General features: G+C 61.0%; 1 protein-coding gene across 1 annotated transcript; it reads right to left on the reverse strand.

The window, feature by feature from the left end:
* Positions 1-1,978: 1,978 nt before the first annotated feature.
* On the reverse strand, positions 1,979-16,702 carry TESK1 (testis associated actin remodelling kinase 1). The gene is made up of 10 exons (XM_081941921.1): positions 16,312-16,702; positions 9,109-9,230; positions 8,692-8,740; positions 8,448-8,594; positions 8,042-8,124; positions 7,859-7,949; positions 7,646-7,729; positions 4,578-4,667; positions 4,007-4,139; positions 1,979-3,583 (listed from the first exon to the last, which is right to left on the reverse strand). The coding sequence occupies exons 1-10, from the start codon at positions 16,522-16,524 to the stop codon at positions 2,631-2,633; spliced, it is 1,965 nt and encodes a 654-aa protein (XP_081798047.1). The 5' UTR covers positions 16,525-16,702; the 3' UTR covers positions 1,979-2,630.
* Between the last annotated feature and the right edge of the window lie 423 nt (positions 16,703-17,125).

Below are 17,125 nucleotides of genomic sequence, written 5' to 3' on the forward strand. Positions count from 1 at the left end.
TCTTCCAGAGATGCTCTACCTGTTCTTGGCCAGAGAGGAGCCTCACCCGGAGACCCTCCTGTCCACAGGATATTGGGATACCCACTCAGCTCAATGGCTAATTGTGGTCCTTTGAAGTTATTATTGTGACTGTCTCTCTCTCTGCTTCCTAACCATAGAAACAAAGCTGTTAAAAATGTGCAAATGGAGCTGGGATTTTCTCCCTTATTAGATGCCCCCCAAAGAGCAGGGAAAGAGAGCTGCTTTATGAGTGGAAGACCTGGCTACAAGAACAGGGTGAAATTCTACAGGTTTGGACCGGCTCGTGAGAACCAATAGTGGACATTGGGCCTGGGCTGCCGAACCGGTAGGGACAGCTGGCTGGCCCCGCCCCTGAACCGGTCCCCCAGTTGCCACTCACGCCCCACCCCACCCAGTCTCTGCTTTCCGCCATTCCAGCCTGCCTCCCCTACTCCCTTCCCTGTGGCCCGTAGCCCTGCCAGTGTCCCATGGGCAGCTTGTGAAGGCAGGCAAGCAGAAGGCAAAAGCCCCGACTGGAGCCTTGTTTGACCTCCTTGGGTTGACCATCCCTCCCTCCCTCCCTCCCTCTTTTGGATCAGCGGCAGATTTGAAATGGGGCCCATCAGTCTCCTCCTGATCCAGGCCCTTAATAAAAACAGCCCAAGACGGACTCCCGCCAGGCCCCTGGTTCACCCCCCTTTCCCTGGCAGCCTTGCTTTGCAATGTGAATTCTTGCTGGCTGGTCTCCCTCCTTCACCAAAGCATCTCCAGCTCTCCTTGTTCTGGGTCCCCCTTTGCCTCCCTTCAGCCGCCGGGATTTCCTGGCCTTCTTTAGTCTTCTTTCATCTCAGGGGCTCCCAACAACCCCAACCGAGCGTAGGAGGAAGAGCCTGAGGGATGCCCCCCCCCTTCACCTTCTGTGCTGCTGAACCAGCCGTGACGGTCGGGGGGGCCCTTCCCTGCCCCGTCAGAGTCAAAACATCCCAAGGAGCCTCCCCTCAAGTTACGATGCTTTCGCCCTCTGCCAAGCACACCAGGGGTCTGGGGAATGGGGGGGGGTTGGGTCCAGGGCGGGTGAAGGGGCAGCGGAGGAGGAAGGGGGGGGGGCTGAATGAATCAGCAGCAGAGCCGGGAACAGGCCACTCTCTTCCAGCTGGGCTTGAGAGAAACGCAGCATACCAGGGGAGTCGCCCAAAGGCCACCCAGACTTGCCCCCCCCATCCGTGCTCCTGGGGACCCACAACGGATGCTTGTGGTTGTGCAAATGCTCCAGGTAGCTGCCTTGCTTTGTGGAAGGGCCTTGCAGGCAGACGGCTCCTCTCCCCAAAGGGCCTCTTGTCAGCTGCCTCCTTGGCTCCAGACTCCTCCAGACCCTCCCAGGGGGAAAGGAGGAAGGTCCTTTGACACCGAGGACCGCCCCCCAGCAGTCACAGCCTCTGTAGGATGTACCCCTTCCGGCCATCAAGGTTGGATTCTGCACCGATGGTGGAGACAAGTTATATACAGATGGATGCAGATAAACAGAGTTGGAAGGGACCTTGTAGGTCATCTAGTCCAACCCTTCGCCCAAGCAGGAGACCCTACACCCGTGATAGCGAACCTATGGCACCCGTACCACAGGTGGCAAACAGAGCCCTCTCCATGGGACACACGCCGTCGCCAGCTGCTCTTCTGGGTTCTGTTGCATGCATTCACGCCACCGTGGGGCGCACATGTGCACCGGCCAGCTGCTTTTTTTCTGAATTTTGGTGCTCTGGCGTGCGCAAGGGCACCTACGTGCATGGACATGTGCACGCTCCAGTTTGAACGAAAAGGTTAACCATGCAGAAACCTAGAGAATGCAGGCCAAAGCACCCTGGATGAGCCTTGGGGCAGACCCACAGGCCCAAGGCAGAGGTGCCCCATTTGCCAGTCCCCAGAGGGGGTTCCCCAATTCTCCTCTTCCTCTCAGCAAAGACCACTCAGGCCAGGACGGGGGTGGACTGTCATCAGGTTTTATTTTTTTCAACACATTAAATAAGCTGAATATATTAACAAGTATTTCCAAGTATTATTAAAAACTCAGCTGCCTTCTCTTCTCCATTGGTGCCAAAGAGAAGGGCCAGGACGCTAGGCTCACCCACACCGGACCAGCCCTGCGCAGGGCAGGAGAGGAAAGGAGGGGATGGGTCAGGAATTTATCTTATCTCCCTGCCCCATCTCTCCCGACACACCCCAGGGCGCTGTGCCCAATGTGGGCCAGTCCCCCCCCCCCAGTTGGCAGAAGGAACTGGGCCTTTCCTTGCCAGCCTCACAGGGGCGCCCCCAGCCCTAATTCTCTTCACCCCAGCCCTGCATCTTCCTGCCGTTCTTCCTCTGTGCCCCCACCCATGGTCAAGAGGTTGGGGAGCTCCTCAGGACTGCAATGGGGCCAGGCAGGGGAGGGCAGAAAGGAGCAGCCCCTTGTTCCAGAGACCAGGCTGGGGACTGGAAGGCTCCGTCCTGCCCCCCAATGGGCTCGGCAGCCCTCCCTGCAACATCGTACCAGCTTGCCCCCGGGGTGCAGTGCCGTTCCTCAGCCCATCCGGCTCCTGGAGGGCAGCCAGGATGTCCAGGCGGGCCTGAAGTGCTCCTCGGCCTTAGGGCCAGCCTTAGGACTGGGCTTCCGGCAACTTGAGGCTGGGCTCTGCCATGCCCGGTGCCAGGCCCTTGCAGTGCTGGGGGTGCCTCTCCGCGCACTGCAGGCTTTTGGCCTCGCAGTTCAGGTTCTGGTAGCGTGGCGTGCTGGCGGCTGGCCGGTGGCAGACGGAAGCGAAGCTGAAGCTGAAGGGCCCCAGGCAGCAGGCGGGGCAGGCCAGCACCTCGTCCTGCTCCATCACACAGCTGCTGCTGTCGGAGGGGCTCAGGGGCAGCGTCGTGCCCGGGCGTTCTGTCTGCGCTCCCTCCACCGTAGGCGGCACGCTCAGCTCTGAGAAGCCCCCGCTCCAGCCATGCGCCTTGCTGTTATTGTTCAGAAGCAGTCCGTTGGGGGACCACGGCCGGGCCGCTGACACGGCCGTGCTGATGAAGCTGCCGTTGGTCAGTGGGGGTGCCGGGCCAGCAGGTGCCGGTGCTGGGCTGTCCGGGCTGCAGTCCATCTGCTCGCCAGCAGGGGAATCGGGGGGCTCCGGGGGAGTGTGGTCCAGGGCCAAGAGGGGGCTGTAGGGCGGCTGCTCCCGGCGAGGCAGCTCTGGGGAGGCCGGCAGCGAGCGACACCTGCGCACGATGGCCACGGGCTCCGCAAAGTTGCACTGCATCTCCACGGCGGGCTCCGGCGTGATGGGGGTGCCGGGTGGAAGAGGCGAGGGGGGCGGCAGGTTGAAAGTCAGGGAGATCAAGGACTTGCTGGGCGTGTCGAAGAGCTTGATTCTGCCCCCCTTGAGGTCCTGGCGTTGGGAGAAGGGGTTGACGCGCTGCGGAGTGTCGTGGGCACGGGGCAAGGGGGGCGATCGAGGGTGGAATACGTCTGACTGGCTGCGGGAGAGGGGCTGCTCTGGGGTGAAGATCCGCTGGCCCAGCAGGCCGGACGCAGTGTTGGTGAAGGAGAGCCGCTTGGCTGCTTGACCTGGATGCAGAAGGAAGGGGGTGGGGCGTGTCAGGGGCATCCCAGAGTGACATCTCCGAGTGCCCTGCGCCCTGCAAAAGCCGAATCCAGACCAGGAAACAGCTCAGCTGCAGCTGCTCCAAAGGGCTGGGAAGGAACTGCCCTGGCACACACGGAAAACCGGTCACATCCCTCCCCTCCCCCGATGGCTCAGAGACCCAGCAAAGTAGCCGTCCTCTGCCCCCAACTCAAGCCAAGTGTGCGATGCCTTCCGAGGCTGCCCCTTTCCCTCCTGCCCACCTTCGCCCCTTCCCAACCGCCAAGACGGCTCCTGCAACCTCCATTGTAAAAACAAACAAACCCCCAACCATGCAATCCCTACTTCCAGGGGGGGCAGCCTCTCCACCTTTTGCCCACCCCCCTCCCTCCCCTGAGAGAGGCTACCATTCAGCACGGCTGATGAGTTGGCCATCCCGTTGTCGTTCGGCAGAGCAAGGCCAGGGTCTCCCACCGACAGCAGCATGGCCTCCAGGCGCTGGACGATCTCCAGGAAGGAGGGCCGGGCCGTGGGCTCCATCTGGGGGCAGGAGAAGGGAGCACGTGGGGTGGCTGCTCTCTTTTGGGCCAAGCGGGAAGCTACAGGCCCAGATTATGGCAGTAATCACCCTGGACCTTTAGCACCAGCTCACCCTTCGGCCTTTTCCGGTGGAGCACAGAGGACTCTCCTCCTTAGGGAAACCCCTCCCCCAAAGCAGCCTTGCCCAGCCCACCATGCTCTCTGCAATTGAGCAGCCCCCCCAACACCCCGCCAGCAGAATTCAGAAGGAGAGGCTGCCTGGATGCTTTGGCCCCGGAGGATAAAACGGCAACCCAAGTGGGGATGCCCAGCGCTCTGCCGAATGGCCAGCTTTGCAAGGGAGCTGCTGGGCGTGAGGGTCCCCTTCTGGGGCTCTTCTCCTACCCTGGTTCCGCCCCCTCCCAACTTCCTTGTGGGGGGAGGGGCGCCAGGACCCACCTTGCAGGAGTGAAAGGCCAGATGGAGAAAAGCCGCTGGACAGTCGGCTCCCACCAGGTTGCAGAAGGCAGCCACATCAAGGCCAAAGTCCTGAGGAGAGGAAGGGTGAAGGAAGGGAGGGGCTGAGAAAGATCTCCCCCCTAAAAGATGCCCTTGGGGAAGCAGGACTAGGGAGCCAGCGGCCACGCTGCCTGGCCTCGCCCAAATGCAGTCACATCCCCTCCCCAAATTCAAGAGGAACGCTCAAGAGGAAAAGCCCTTCCCACTGCAATCCCCCCACTCCCCAATGCCCGGGGCTCCCAGGGAGACCACTGGTGGCTCCCTTTGGTTCAGAGCCTCAGTTGAATGCTGGCAGCAACGGGCCACGGCTGGAGGTCCCAAATGGTAGACGCTCCCCCAGAGAGCCTCAGCCTCACCCTGACTGCCCCCCAGGACCCTGCCCCGAAGACCCGGACATCTCAGTAGGGATGCCAGGGGGAGCCGGGGTCAAGAAACTTAGAGAGAGCTTGGGAAAAATTCCATGGATGAGAATCCTCGAGGGGAAAACAACTCAAGAAGCTTGGGAAATTTTGAAAAATGAGATTAGAAAAGCCCAGTCTAACACAATACCAATGAAGAAGAAAAACAACAGCTCCCAAAAGAAACCAGCATGGCTGCATAAACAACTATCTGACAAACTGAAAGACAAAAAAAGTAAGTATAAAAAGTGGAAGGAGGGGGACATAACTAAGGCAGAATATCAGCAAATAGCCCGAGCCTGTAAAGATGAAGTGAGGAAAGCTAAGGCTCACAATGAAGAAAGGCTTGCCACAAAAGTAAAAATTAACAAAAAAAGCTTCTTCCAACATGTTAAAAACAAGAAAAAAGTTAAGGAAACAATTGGTCCATTGCTAGGAGAAAGTGGCAAGAAGGTGACAAACAACAGGGAGAAAGCAGAACTATTTAACTCATGTTTTGCATCTGTCTTTACACAAAGGGATAAAACAGTCCAACCTATCAAAAGCAGCACCACAAAATTAGGAACACAAATTGAAATAGGGAAGAAAATGGTAAGTGAGCACCTGTCTACCCTAGATGAGTTCAAATCACCAGGACCGGATGGATTACACCCCAGAGTTCTGAAGGAACTAGCAGACGAGATCTCAGAACCACTGAATTATATCTTTCAGAGATCCTGGAACACCGGGGAACTACCAGAGGACTGGAAAAGAGCTGATGTGGTTCCCATCTTCAAAAAAGGGAAAAAATTAGATCCAGGAAACTACAGACCTATCAGCCTAACCTCAATACCAGGAAAGATTCTGGAAAAAATAATCAAGCAACGAATTTGCGAACACCTAGAAGCAAACAAAGTAATAGCCAAAAGCCAACATGGATTTGTCAAAAACAGATCATGCCAGACTAATCTTATTGCATTCTTTGATAATGTGACAAAATTAGTGGACCAGAGGAATGCCGTTGATATAGTTTACTTGGACTTCAGTAAGGCTTTTGATAAGGTAGACCATAACCTACTACTAGATAAAGTAGAAGAATGTGGGTTAGACAGCATCACCACCAGATGGATTGGTAACTGGCTGACCAACCGCACTCAACGTGTAGTTCTCAATGGAACTGCATCTACATGGAGGGAAGTATGCAGTGGAGTACCCCAAGGCTCTGTTTTAGGCCCAGTACTCTTCAACATCTTCATCAATGATTTGGATGAGGGAATAAATGGGGAACTCATCAAATTTGCAGATGATACCAAGCTGGCAGGAATAGCCAACACTCCAGAAGATAGGCTTAAGATACAGAAGGATCTTGACAAACTTGAACATTGGGCACTATCTAATAAAATGAAATTCAATGGTGAAAAGAGTAAGGTTCTACATTTAGGCAACAAAAACGGAATGCACAGGTACAGTATAGGTGATACCTTACTCAGTAGTAGTAACTGTGAAAGGGATCTTGGAGTCCTAGTGGACAACCATTTAAATATGAGCCAGCAGTGTGCAGCAGCTGCCAAAAAAGCCAACACAGTTCTAGGCTGCATCAACAGAGGGATAGAATCAAGATCACGTGAAGTGTTAATACCACTTTATAATGCCTTGGTAAGGCCACACTTGGAATACTGCATTCAGTTCTGGTCGCCACGATGTAAAAAAGATGTGGAGACTCTAGAAAGAGTGCAGAGAAGAGCAACAAAGATGATTAGGGGACTGGAGACTAAAACATATGAAGAACGGTTGCAGGAACTGGGTATGTTTAGCTTAAGAGAAAGAAGGACTAGGGGAGACATGATAGCATTATTCCAATATCTCAGAGGTTGCCACAAAGAAGAGGGAGTCAAACTATTCTCCAAAGCACCTGAGGGTAGAACAAGAAGCAATGGGTGGAAACTAATCAAGGAGAGAAGCAACTTAGAACTGAGGAGAAATTTCCTGACAGTGAGAACAATTAATCAGTGGAACAGCTTGCCTCCAGAAGTTGTGAATGCCCCAACACTGGAAGTCTTTAAGAAGATGTTGGATAGCTATTTGTCTGAAACGGTATAGGGTTTCCTGCCTAGGCAGGGGGTTGGACTAGAAGACCTCCAAGGTCCCTTCCAACTCTACTATTGTATTGTATTATTGTATTAAGATGCCTCCGGGATACAGCTGCGGCAGGAAAAGGCCTCTGGGCAGCAGCCAGGAAGAAGCCCCCACCTGGAGGGGGAAGCGTGAGGGGGGCTTTTAAGACAGACCCTCTGACCATTTTAGCATCACGGCCAACATGTGGATTTCCAGAATCCTCCCGCAGCTTTTAGCTGTAGCCAACACAAAGAGTGGCAGGCAAGGGGCCCTTTTAAGGCAACGCGGCCTCTGCCAGCCAAGCTCCATGCCGGGAACTACAACACACGCACACCCCCGTCCCTAGAGGCCTTTGCATAGCCTGACCCACAGTCATAACCCTCTGAGCTGCTCCTGCCCGGAGGAAGCCAACACCCCCTTGCCCGCTTGGTGCCTCAGAGCCCTCGCTTTCAGCCCCGAGGGCCCGGAAGCCCCCCTCTTGCTGGGGCTGCAGAGGGAGGAGAGTGGGGGGCTTACCTCAGTGCGAGGAAGGTAGTCAGGGTCGGCCGGCACCCGCGCAATGGTTTCACAGAGGATGATGCCGTAGGCAAAGACGTCCGCCTGCGGGGGACACAGGGGGGTGGTCTCGGAGGATCTGGGGGCAGCCCTGGAGCTGAGGGGCCAGGGAGGGGGAAAGCAGGCGCCCTTGTCCTTCCCCACCCCCTGTGGTCTCCTTCTCATGGGGCTCACCTTCTCGTTGTACAGCTCCCCACGTAGGACCTCAGGGGCCATCCAGTAGGGAGAGCCCACCACCGCCAGGGGCTCCTTCTCAGCACCCTCACTGCAAGGAGGAGGAGGAGAGGCCGGGTCAAGGCAGGCTCACGCTGGTGGGGGAGGGGGGGTGTCAACAGAAGCAGCAACTTCCTGGCTCACCTGTAAGTGGGGATCTTCTCTGCCAGGCCAAAGTCGCCCACCACGGCTGTGTAGCCATTGTCCTCACACCTGACCAGGCAGTTCTGGGGAGGGGTGCATTTGAGAGGTCATTCAGGTAAAAGGCAGCTCCCAGGAAGGGGCATCTCTGACCAGATAATCCCCCTCCCCCCGAGGAACTAAGGAGAGGGAACCAGAGCAAAGGCTTTCCAGGGTGCCCTTCTCTGGGCCCTAGAAAGGCACGGGACCCCACGGCAGGAGCCCCTCTTTCAGAGCCCCTCCCCCAATCAGTGCAACCCCCGGTGTCCAGCTGCACCACCGCTCATCCTGGATCCAATCGGGGATCCCCCCCCCAATCCTCTGCCCGCTTTGAGGCACAGGTGGGGGTGGGGTGCAGTAAAGCCCCCACCTTGGAGGTGAGGTCCCGGTGGAAGATGCCCTTGCTGTGCAGGTAGCAGAGCCCCCGGGCGATGTCCAGGGCCACCTTGAGCCGGACGGGCCAGGGGAGCGGGGTGGGGCTGTCGAGCAGCTGCTCCAGGTTGCCCCCATTGATGTACTGCAGGGAGAGAAGGAAGAGGCAGTTGTGGGGCCCTTTGGCCCCCAGAAGAGCCGGGCCCTCGGTGGACTCTTCATGCCTGGCCCCCAACACTCACCTCCGTCAGCGCATGCAGCTGGCCTTGGTGTACGCAGACCCCCATGAACCTGGCAGAGGAAGAGGAGAGGAACCATCGGCAGTGAGACCCCTCCCCCATGGTTTCCCTCTGTCACCGGCACCCCTGGGAAAACAGGAGCAGGACCCCCCCCTGCTCTGCCCTGGATACCGACCGCAATGCTCACCTCCCACCCCACCGCCAGGGAGGGCTCTGCACCCGAGGAGCTCTGGGTGGGGGGTCTCTTGAGCCATGGGGGGGGGAAACGAGGGGACCCCTGGCAGGAGGAGCCAGGAGGAGGTGTGGAGCCTCCCGGCCCTTCGTCCAGTCGACCCTTGAACATTTACGCCTGGCCCTCCCCCGATAGGCTGGGCCCTCCACCGCAGCGGACCCAGAGCCCCGCCATTTCCCCCTCCCTACCGGAGGATGTTGGGGTGGCAGAGCCGGTTCATCAGCTGCACCTCGCGCAACATGTTTCCTCGGTTGCTGGTCAGCTTGTTCATCTTCAGCACCAGGACTTGCCCCGACTGACGGTGCCTCACCTGTGGGGACAGCCGGCCGTCACTCTGGAGGGGTCTCGGCACCCACCCCGCCCCACAGCTGGCACAGAGGGAAGCCCCGTCTGGAGGGCAACCCGCAGACCTGGCTCCAGCAGCTTCTACGCTGTGGGGCAGTCAGGGCTCCAAGGCCTTGGGGGGCAGAGCCACACCAAAGTTCTCCAATGCCCTCGCCATCGGTCCCTGGGCTGGGAATCATGGGAACCAAGTAGCGGCAGCTTCCGAATCCACCAGAGCTACAAAACCAGCCAGCAGCCAGAAAGAGACCCAAGGCATTGGAGCTGCCCAAGCGCCTGGGGTCAATCCTCTACCCCAGGGTGCCCCGTCCATGGCCCTTGAGGGGGTATGGAGCCCCAGAATTCCCCAGTCAGCATGGCCTCAACCCCCCCCTCTTCTGGGAGTCCACCCCCCCTGCTCTCAGAGAGTCCAGCCAAAGAGTTTCCACAATGTCATCATACCCCACTCCCCAATTTTGCTGGAGCCCCCTTCCCCAAATTGCCAATGGGCTCACATTCAGGGAGACAGAAGAGACCCCCCTTTGAGGAGGGCCCAGACAGTTAGGGAAGTGCGAAGGGTGGAGCAAAAGAGGGGGATCAGAAGGAAAGGGGGGGGGTTAGGAGCCTGCTGTTAAGCAAGAAACACACACACACACACACACACACACACACACACACAAACACACACACACAGCTTCTCCTGACCTTCCTGGTTCCCAAAGCTTCTCCCATTCTAGCATAATTGCAGGTTCCCTCTGCAATTTCATTGATTTATGGCCCCAACCCTCATCCGCCCGAAGCCTCCCAGGGATGAAGCAGGAAGGAACGTGGCGCTCCTGCCCAGAGGCTGCGAAAGAGAAGGGCAGGGCCACCAAGGGGCGGCAGGAGGCGCCCAAAGCCAGGGCACAGGAAGAGCACCAGCCTGCCACCCTACCCGCTTCCCTTCTCTTGCTGACCCTCGGGCGGCCTCTGCTTCAGGCCAGCCATCCGGGCCTCTCGGAACAGCTTCCCCCCCCCCACCCCCCACCCCGTCTCACTGGGCAGGGAAAGGGGGGAGCAAGCAAGGCAACGCTCAGAGGCCCATTCCCCCAGTGATGCCATCAAGTAGGCGCAAGGGCAAGGGGCGCCTGCCCAAGTGGCACACCTATGCTCCTCCAGGGCCGGGAGTCTCCACCGTGGACCCCAAAGGAACCTCCAGCCTTCCCCCCAGCTCCATTCACAGCCCCCACCCCACCCAAGAACAAACCCACACAGGCCCCACCGGGTCAAAGCCCCACAGCTGCTGCCAAAGGGGCCCCTTTATTTATTCATAAATCATATTTCTATAGCTGCCTCTCTCAGCGAACGCAACTCTGGGCCGCCCAGCATAAAACCATAAAAGAACCTCCCACGGACCCACAGCGCCCCCCGGAGCATAGATTTTGGGGTCCTTTCCCCACTGGGGAAGGTCAGGCCTCTCCCCAACACAGCCCAACCAGATAGGACTGAGGGTGGGGGGGTGGGGGGCTGGAACTGACAGGCTGACTCTGCAGCAGCCACAGCAGCAGACCCCCCCTCCCCAAGGGCCAGGGAACAGCCTGCAGCCCCTCATGCCCCGGGCAAGGCAGGCCTGTTGAACAGCTGCCCGGACAGGCCCAGCCACCTCACCACCACCCCTGCGCCCCCCCCCCCAGTGGAGCCTCCCTCTCAAATTCCTGGGCTCTGCAGCGAAGCCCATTCCTGCCCTTTTTAGTCCATGCCTCCGTCCTCCCTCCGCTGCGCCTGCTCCCCCCCTTCCCGGCCCTGGATACGACTGCCCCTCCCCTACTCCAGGAGGGGCCTGGGTTGTGCAACCAGCAGGAGCCCAAGCGGAGACTCTCTCGGGGAGGGGGGGAGGGAAATGCAAGGGACACACCCTTCCTCTTTGGGTGGAGCCCACTACCCCCCTTTTCTAAGCAAGCGATGCCCCCTCTCCATCCACCCCACACCCTGCCTGGCACAGCTCCCTGCCCCCTGCTGCCCCAAGGAGGAGTCGTGCTGGCATGGGAGGCCCAGGGTCAGAGGGGTCACCTCACCCAGATGTGGACCCCGTCCTGTGTCTGCCCTGGAGCTGCCCCTGTGGGGCTGAGCTCCATAGGGGAGAGACAGGCAGGGCCTCTGAAGGAGGGAAGGCGGTTGCCTGCTATGTCTCCTGATCCCCCCCCCCCCCCCAAGTGAGGCACTGCTGCTGCCAGCCACGAAGCTGCTCTCGGCAGACCCCTGCAGGCCTGGGAAGACAGAAAGGCCCTCCTCCCCTTGGGGAGACTTCCTGGCCCCCCCAGCAGGAGCGGCTGCTGTACGGACGGCTGCCTTCCCTTCGCACCCTCCGGACCAGCCCAGACCCACAGCAGGAGAGCCGCTGCCCGCCAGGAAGTGCCCCCCCTCTGAAGTGGGCAGCATGACCAGCAGGTGCATCCCCCGATCGCCCCCCCCCATGCAGAAGCTGCTCCTACGTTGAGGGAAGGCCCAGCCCCCCCCCCACTTCCCCCCACCCCATGGCTTTCTTGGAGGGCATTTAAATCTTGGAGCCACCTGGCCCCACAGCAAGCCCCCACACCCCGTTTGATAGGCAGGAGAGCCAAGGAGGGGCTGCGGCCCAGCTCAGCCCTGAAGCACAGCTGGCAAACAACAGCTGCCATCGCACAAACCAAAGAACCTCACAGCACGACAACGGAACGTGAAAGTCTGATTTGCACAACACACAATTCCCAATCCACCACGAGTATGTGAACCCGGCCAAGTCCTGCCTCAGAGCAAATGAGGAGGGTTCAGCCATTCGCATGGATTGTCTCCCCCCGCCCCTCAATTCTGGGTGAGAGCCCACCTCCTCTCCCCCACTGGTTTTCTACTGGGTCTTCCAGCCTCCCCCCCACAACTCCCCCAGGCCACACCAAGGCCAGCTAACCAGGGAGCTCCGTGGCCGAAGCGCCTCTGTGTCCTGAGAGGGAGGTGCACACAGGGCCTCCGTGGGGGCATCCCCAGGAGACTGCAGGCAAGCAGCCCAGTCCCTGCTATGGGGCATGGGTCAAGCAGAGCTCCTGTGGGGCTGATTGCAGTGGTGCCAGGGAGGCCCAAGGCAGCGCATTCTCAGAAGGCGGCAGGGCCTCCAACCCTCACCCTCACCTGGAATGGCCCTTCTGGGCCCTCTGAGGCAGCTGAGTGGTCTCGGCCCGGTTGCAGCTCCCAACCAGAACCCCCACCCCTCACTTTTACCATCTGCACCACAGCCCTCAGGCTCCATGCTCAGCTTGGCATGGGTGAAGCAGGTACGTGGAGAGACGCTAGCCAGCCTCTTTGGTCTGTTCACTTGAAGATGGGAAGAGGCTGGCAGAGGAGCTGCACAAGGAGGGGGGAGAGGCAGGCAGGCCAAGAGCCACCCAGCCCCAAAGCCCCATCCGCCTCCAGGCCCTCTGATGCTCCAGGCGAAGCCCCTTCCTCCTGCACCATAGGCCCATCAAGAGGCAAGGCGGCCTCTGGAGGAGAGGATAGAGATGGGCTGACTCCACCCCCCTGTTTGCCCACAGTCTGAGGAGCCCCACCCCCAGGAGGTCCCCTGCCCCCTGCCAAGCCCTCCCACCCCAGTCCCTGCTCAAGCGTCCCAGAGGGCAGAGGTTCACCCTGCACCAGCTGCCTCCCCCCAGCATCGAGACCCCAGGGGCCAATTTGCTACGGCCTCATCACGTCACAGAGTGGGCTGGTGAAGGGAGTGCCAGGGTGGGCCCTGTAAAAGGCAGGCAGGCAGGACAGCCATCCGCCTCCCAGCCACCCACCCATGCCCGCATGCCATGCCCACCCTGGCAGCCAGCCTAGAATCCCAAAACATTCTTACTGCTCAACTCCATAAGGGCCAGTTGCCCACCTCCAGGACAGCCAGCTGGAGCGCAGCCATGGCTCCCCCCCACACACACACAGAGCCCCCCCTGCTCCCCAAGGGCCCAGCCTGGCCCTCCCTTCAGCCCCCCTGCCTCCACGGCTGCCCAGGGCCGGATCCCAGGGAGTGGAGCTGCCAGCCAGTCCATGAGTCAGTCCAAGGCGCCAGGCCTCTCCCTGCTTGCCACCTCTCTCAGCCTGTGCAAGACAGACAAGAGAGCGCAGACTCCAGGCTGGCCCTGGGTAAGCTGAGTGCAGAGCACACGTCCCAAACTGAGGCTCCGGGACGCCCCCCCCCCTTTCCTCTTCAGCTTCCACCCTGGCAGTTGGCAGGCACAGCCCCGGCCCCTGCCCTGACACCCCCAACGCTGGCAGAAGGGAGAGCGCCAGTATTGCAGGGCTGGATTTCCTGCCAAGAGACTGCAATCCCTCCCTTCAAAGGCACGCCCCCTCCCTGGACCAAAGTGTCTCGACAGATAACCTCCCCCTAACACCCCCCACCCCCCAGGAAAGCCCCTTCCCCAGCTAATCCTGCAAGACCTCCCCCCTGAGGGCCGCAGCCGGAGCCGGAGCAAGGCAGCCATGCCTCTCACCAGCCAACTCTCACCCCCCGCAGGGGGCAGCCGACGAGCACCAGAGGCTGCCAAACTCCGGCAACTGCTTGATGGCAGAAGAGCATTGGTGGGCTTCAGGCTCACCTGGCACCCCTGGCACAGCTCCCAGGACGGAGTTCATGCAAGATGCCCAACTTGGGTTCCTGAGCATTAATTCACACGTTACCCTAAACTAGAAACTGGAATGTAGGCTGAGCGAGGGGCATCAGCACCAGAGGAAGCACGAAGCAGCGGGACCCAACCGAGCTCAGCTCCTGCAGCAAGGCAGCCTTAACGGGGAAGCACCAGTTGTGTGAACACAAGCCAGCTGCCTCGAAAGAGCAAGCCAAGCCGCACACCCTGGGCCCCCTGAGAGCAGCAAAGGGACTCCAAGGCCCATCAGCCCAGCCTATCTGAGTTCAGCAGCGGCCACTTGGTGACCCATGACCCAGCGGGGGAGGGGGGGCACAGCAAGGCATTTCCTAGCAACAGCAGCCAGCCGGGCCAGGCCAAGGGGCCAACGGGGCCCTTGCAAGGGAGGAGACCCAGGGAGGCCTCGGCAAAGCAGTCAAACTGATCTCCCCCTCTGGGTGCCTGCCCAGCAGCAGGGGAGGGGCTGCCCAAAGGAGGCTGGCCCTGAGAGGGAGAGGAGTGGGGAGCCCCCTCCCCCCACAAAAGCAGCAGCTCTGAACAGCCGCCCAGATCCAGGCTGGGGGAGGCCTCGGAAAGGCTCCTCCCAGAGGGAGGTGTCCCCCCTCCTTGCTGCTGAACAACCACCCCCTCCCTCCCTGCACTGCTCCCCACTAGCCAGGATAACAGAGCCCCCCCCCCCCCCCCCGACCCAGTAGGGTCACCATTTTCCTACTCAGTGCAGAGCTGGCCAAAGCCTTTGGGGGATTCTCAAGGCTAAGAAGAGCAGAAGCCAAAGTAAAGCAGGCAGTTCTGAAGGGAGACTCAACTTGGATAGAAAACTTCCTAAAAGAGCCCCCCCAGCCCCTCCCCAAGGACCAGGGAAAGACTTTTGTCAACAAAGCAGGCAGGGGCCTCGGAGTAGGGGGGGGGGGCTTTCTGGTCCCAGAGGGGCCCCACGGAATCCACGGAAGCCGGGGCATTCCCACCAGAGGGGCAGCCACACCTGGAGGGGGGGGGGCCTGGGAGAGGCAGTCCAGACCATCCAGGCCCCTGGGGGGCCCTTCTCCCCAGGGAGCCCAGAGAATGAAGGTGAGCCAAACCCCCCCAGAGAAAAGGACTCTTGGGAGAGACGGCTCCCCTCCTGGGAGAGTGGGAAGAGCTGGCCAGCCAAGCGAGGCGGCCCTGCGTGCTTGTCCCGAAGAGAAGCAACTGCCTGGAGATCAGACTTTTCCCGGCCCAACTGGCCGAGGCACAGCCTGTCCTGGGACTACTGCCCCCCCCCTCCCCGCAGCAGCGGAGTGGGCCTGGGCCCCCAGCCTCCCCTTCATTCAGCTCTACCTAATGGAAAGCCCCACCCCCACTCCTGGCAGCACAGGCTCTGCCACCATCTCCACAGCCGTCCTGTGACTCTTGCAGGTGGGAAGGCTCTGGAGTCACCCATATGCCATCGGCTGTGCTACGCAGGGCAGCCCTCCAAACCAGGGGCTTCAGCAGATCCCATCCCGGAACACAGCAAGTCTGTGGGTGCCTGTTTGAAGCAAGGGGCCTTTGGCTGACTGGCCACAGGAGGCAATTTGCCCACCGCTGGTTGCAAGAGTCTGCCAAGAGGTTCGCCAGCTGCCCCGAGAGGCAGGTCCCTCTTGTTAACTCCGCACGTGGACAGAGGACCGGGCAGCTGGCAAAGGGCCAGAGGGGCACAGGGTTACATCAACAGTAAGTGTAAGCTGACATGGAGGCCACCTGTCCCGGCCAGAGCACAAGCAGCAAAACAACAAGTATGGCAGAATCCAGCCGCCTTGGGGGGGGGAGGGGGGGCAAGCACAGAGGTTCTTGTTAAGGCCACAGGGGGAGACCCGCTTTAGGGCCCTGGGGCTGAAGGGGAGCATGGCTGCTCTTTGTCACTCTTGGTGGCCGGGGGAGGCTGAAGGTATTTCTCCCCCATCCCCTCCAATATGGGCTGCCCTGGAGGAGCAGGAGAGCAGCCAGGCCTCACAGCCAGGGAGCCTGCCGGGCATCCCAGGGCACCGGGGCTGGCAGAGGCCACAGCTCTGCCCGTTCACCAGTCATAACAGGGAAGGCCTCCAGAGCTGGACAAAAGCCAGGGGAAGCCCGAGGCTGCCTGGGCAGGAGCCCTCCTAATGCCACCGCCAACTGTGGAGCCTTCCTCCCGGCCGCTGCTCTAGACCCGCAGGGCCAACGGGGGCTTCTGCCAAGGCTGCCGACCAAGGGGTCCTCCCGGGCCCACCAGGGACCCCGCCGCCAGACCCAGGCAGCCGGCAGCCCAGGGGAAGCAGCCGGTAGCCGAAGCTCCTTCCAGAGCCCGGCCGGCCCCGGAGCCTCCCTCCGGCCCAGGGGGAGCGGGCGGCAGAGGGGAGAGGAGCTCCTCCCCTGCCCGTCCCGGCGGCTGCCCCCTCCGCCCACCCCACCCCGGGCCCTCGCGGCGGGCGGGGGTCTCACCTTGAAGACCTCGGAGAAGAAGCCGGAGCCGATCCTCTCGCAGTAGAAGTCGTCGAGGCGCGCCAGAGTGGAGACGGCGCTGCGCAGCGCCCGGTAGGAGGAAGGCCGCTGCCGCCCGCCCGCCTGCCAGCCCCCCGGGCCCGCCGCCTCCCCCTCGGCCTCCTCCAGCCGCAGGGACAGCCCGGGCCGGCGCGGCGGCTTCTCCCGCTCCATGCCCGCAGCGCCCCAAGGCCATGCGCGGGGGGCGGGCGGGGGCGGCGGGAGGGCTGCGCTGCGCCCCCGGACGCCGCGGGCTTCGGCCTCCGGAGAGCTCGGCTGCTCTACGGCCCGCCAGCGGCCGCCCGTCGGAGGCGGAGCCGCGGCGGGCGGAGCGACTCTTAACTCCTCGGCTGCCGCGGCTGGAGCGAAGCGCGGCGGCGTCTGACAGCGCTCGGCGTCCCGGGGGCGGCCGGGGGGCGGGGCCCCGGCTCAGCCTGCGCCCGCTCGGCCCCTCTCCGCCGCCCGCGCCGGTCCGGCGGCCCCCCATCCTTTAAGCCGTGGCCGAGCGCCGTCCGAGGCCCAAGGAGGCTGCAGCCAGCGGGGAAGCCGGCCCCGGCCTGTCCGCTCGCTTGGGCGCAGCGCCTCGGAGGGAAACCCGGGAGGTGGAGGGCCTCTGGTCGGGCGCCCTCCAGATGTTGGGCCTCGGGACCGGAGCCCGGCGCATCTGGAGAGCAGCCCTGATCCGCGGAGGAGCCGGAAAACGGCTTGCCTGAGTAAGGAGCTGGCCCCTCCGCAAAGTCTCCGCGTTTACCGGGCCTCCCGTCCGTAAGGACCC

This window comes from Natrix helvetica, assembly GCF_964273705.1.
Source record: "Natrix helvetica genome assembly, chromosome: 2".
Lineage (NCBI taxonomy): Eukaryota > Metazoa > Chordata > Lepidosauria > Squamata > Natricidae > Natrix > Natrix helvetica.

Excerpts from the sequence above, each read along its gene's own strand:
- TESK1 (XM_081941921.1), bottom strand. The coding sequence starts at position 16,524 with ATGGAGCGGGAGAAGCCGCCGCGCCGGCCCGGGCTGTCCCTGCGGCTG. Across the intron at positions 8,741-9,108 it reads TGCCACCCCAACATCCTCCG|GTTCATGGGGGTCTGCGTAC; the intron begins GTAGGGAGGGGG and ends TTCCTCTGCCAG. Across the intron at positions 4,140-4,577 it reads TGGCCTTTCACTCCTGCAAG|ATGGAGCCCACGGCCCGGCC; the intron begins GTGGGTCCTGGC and ends TCCTGCCCCCAG.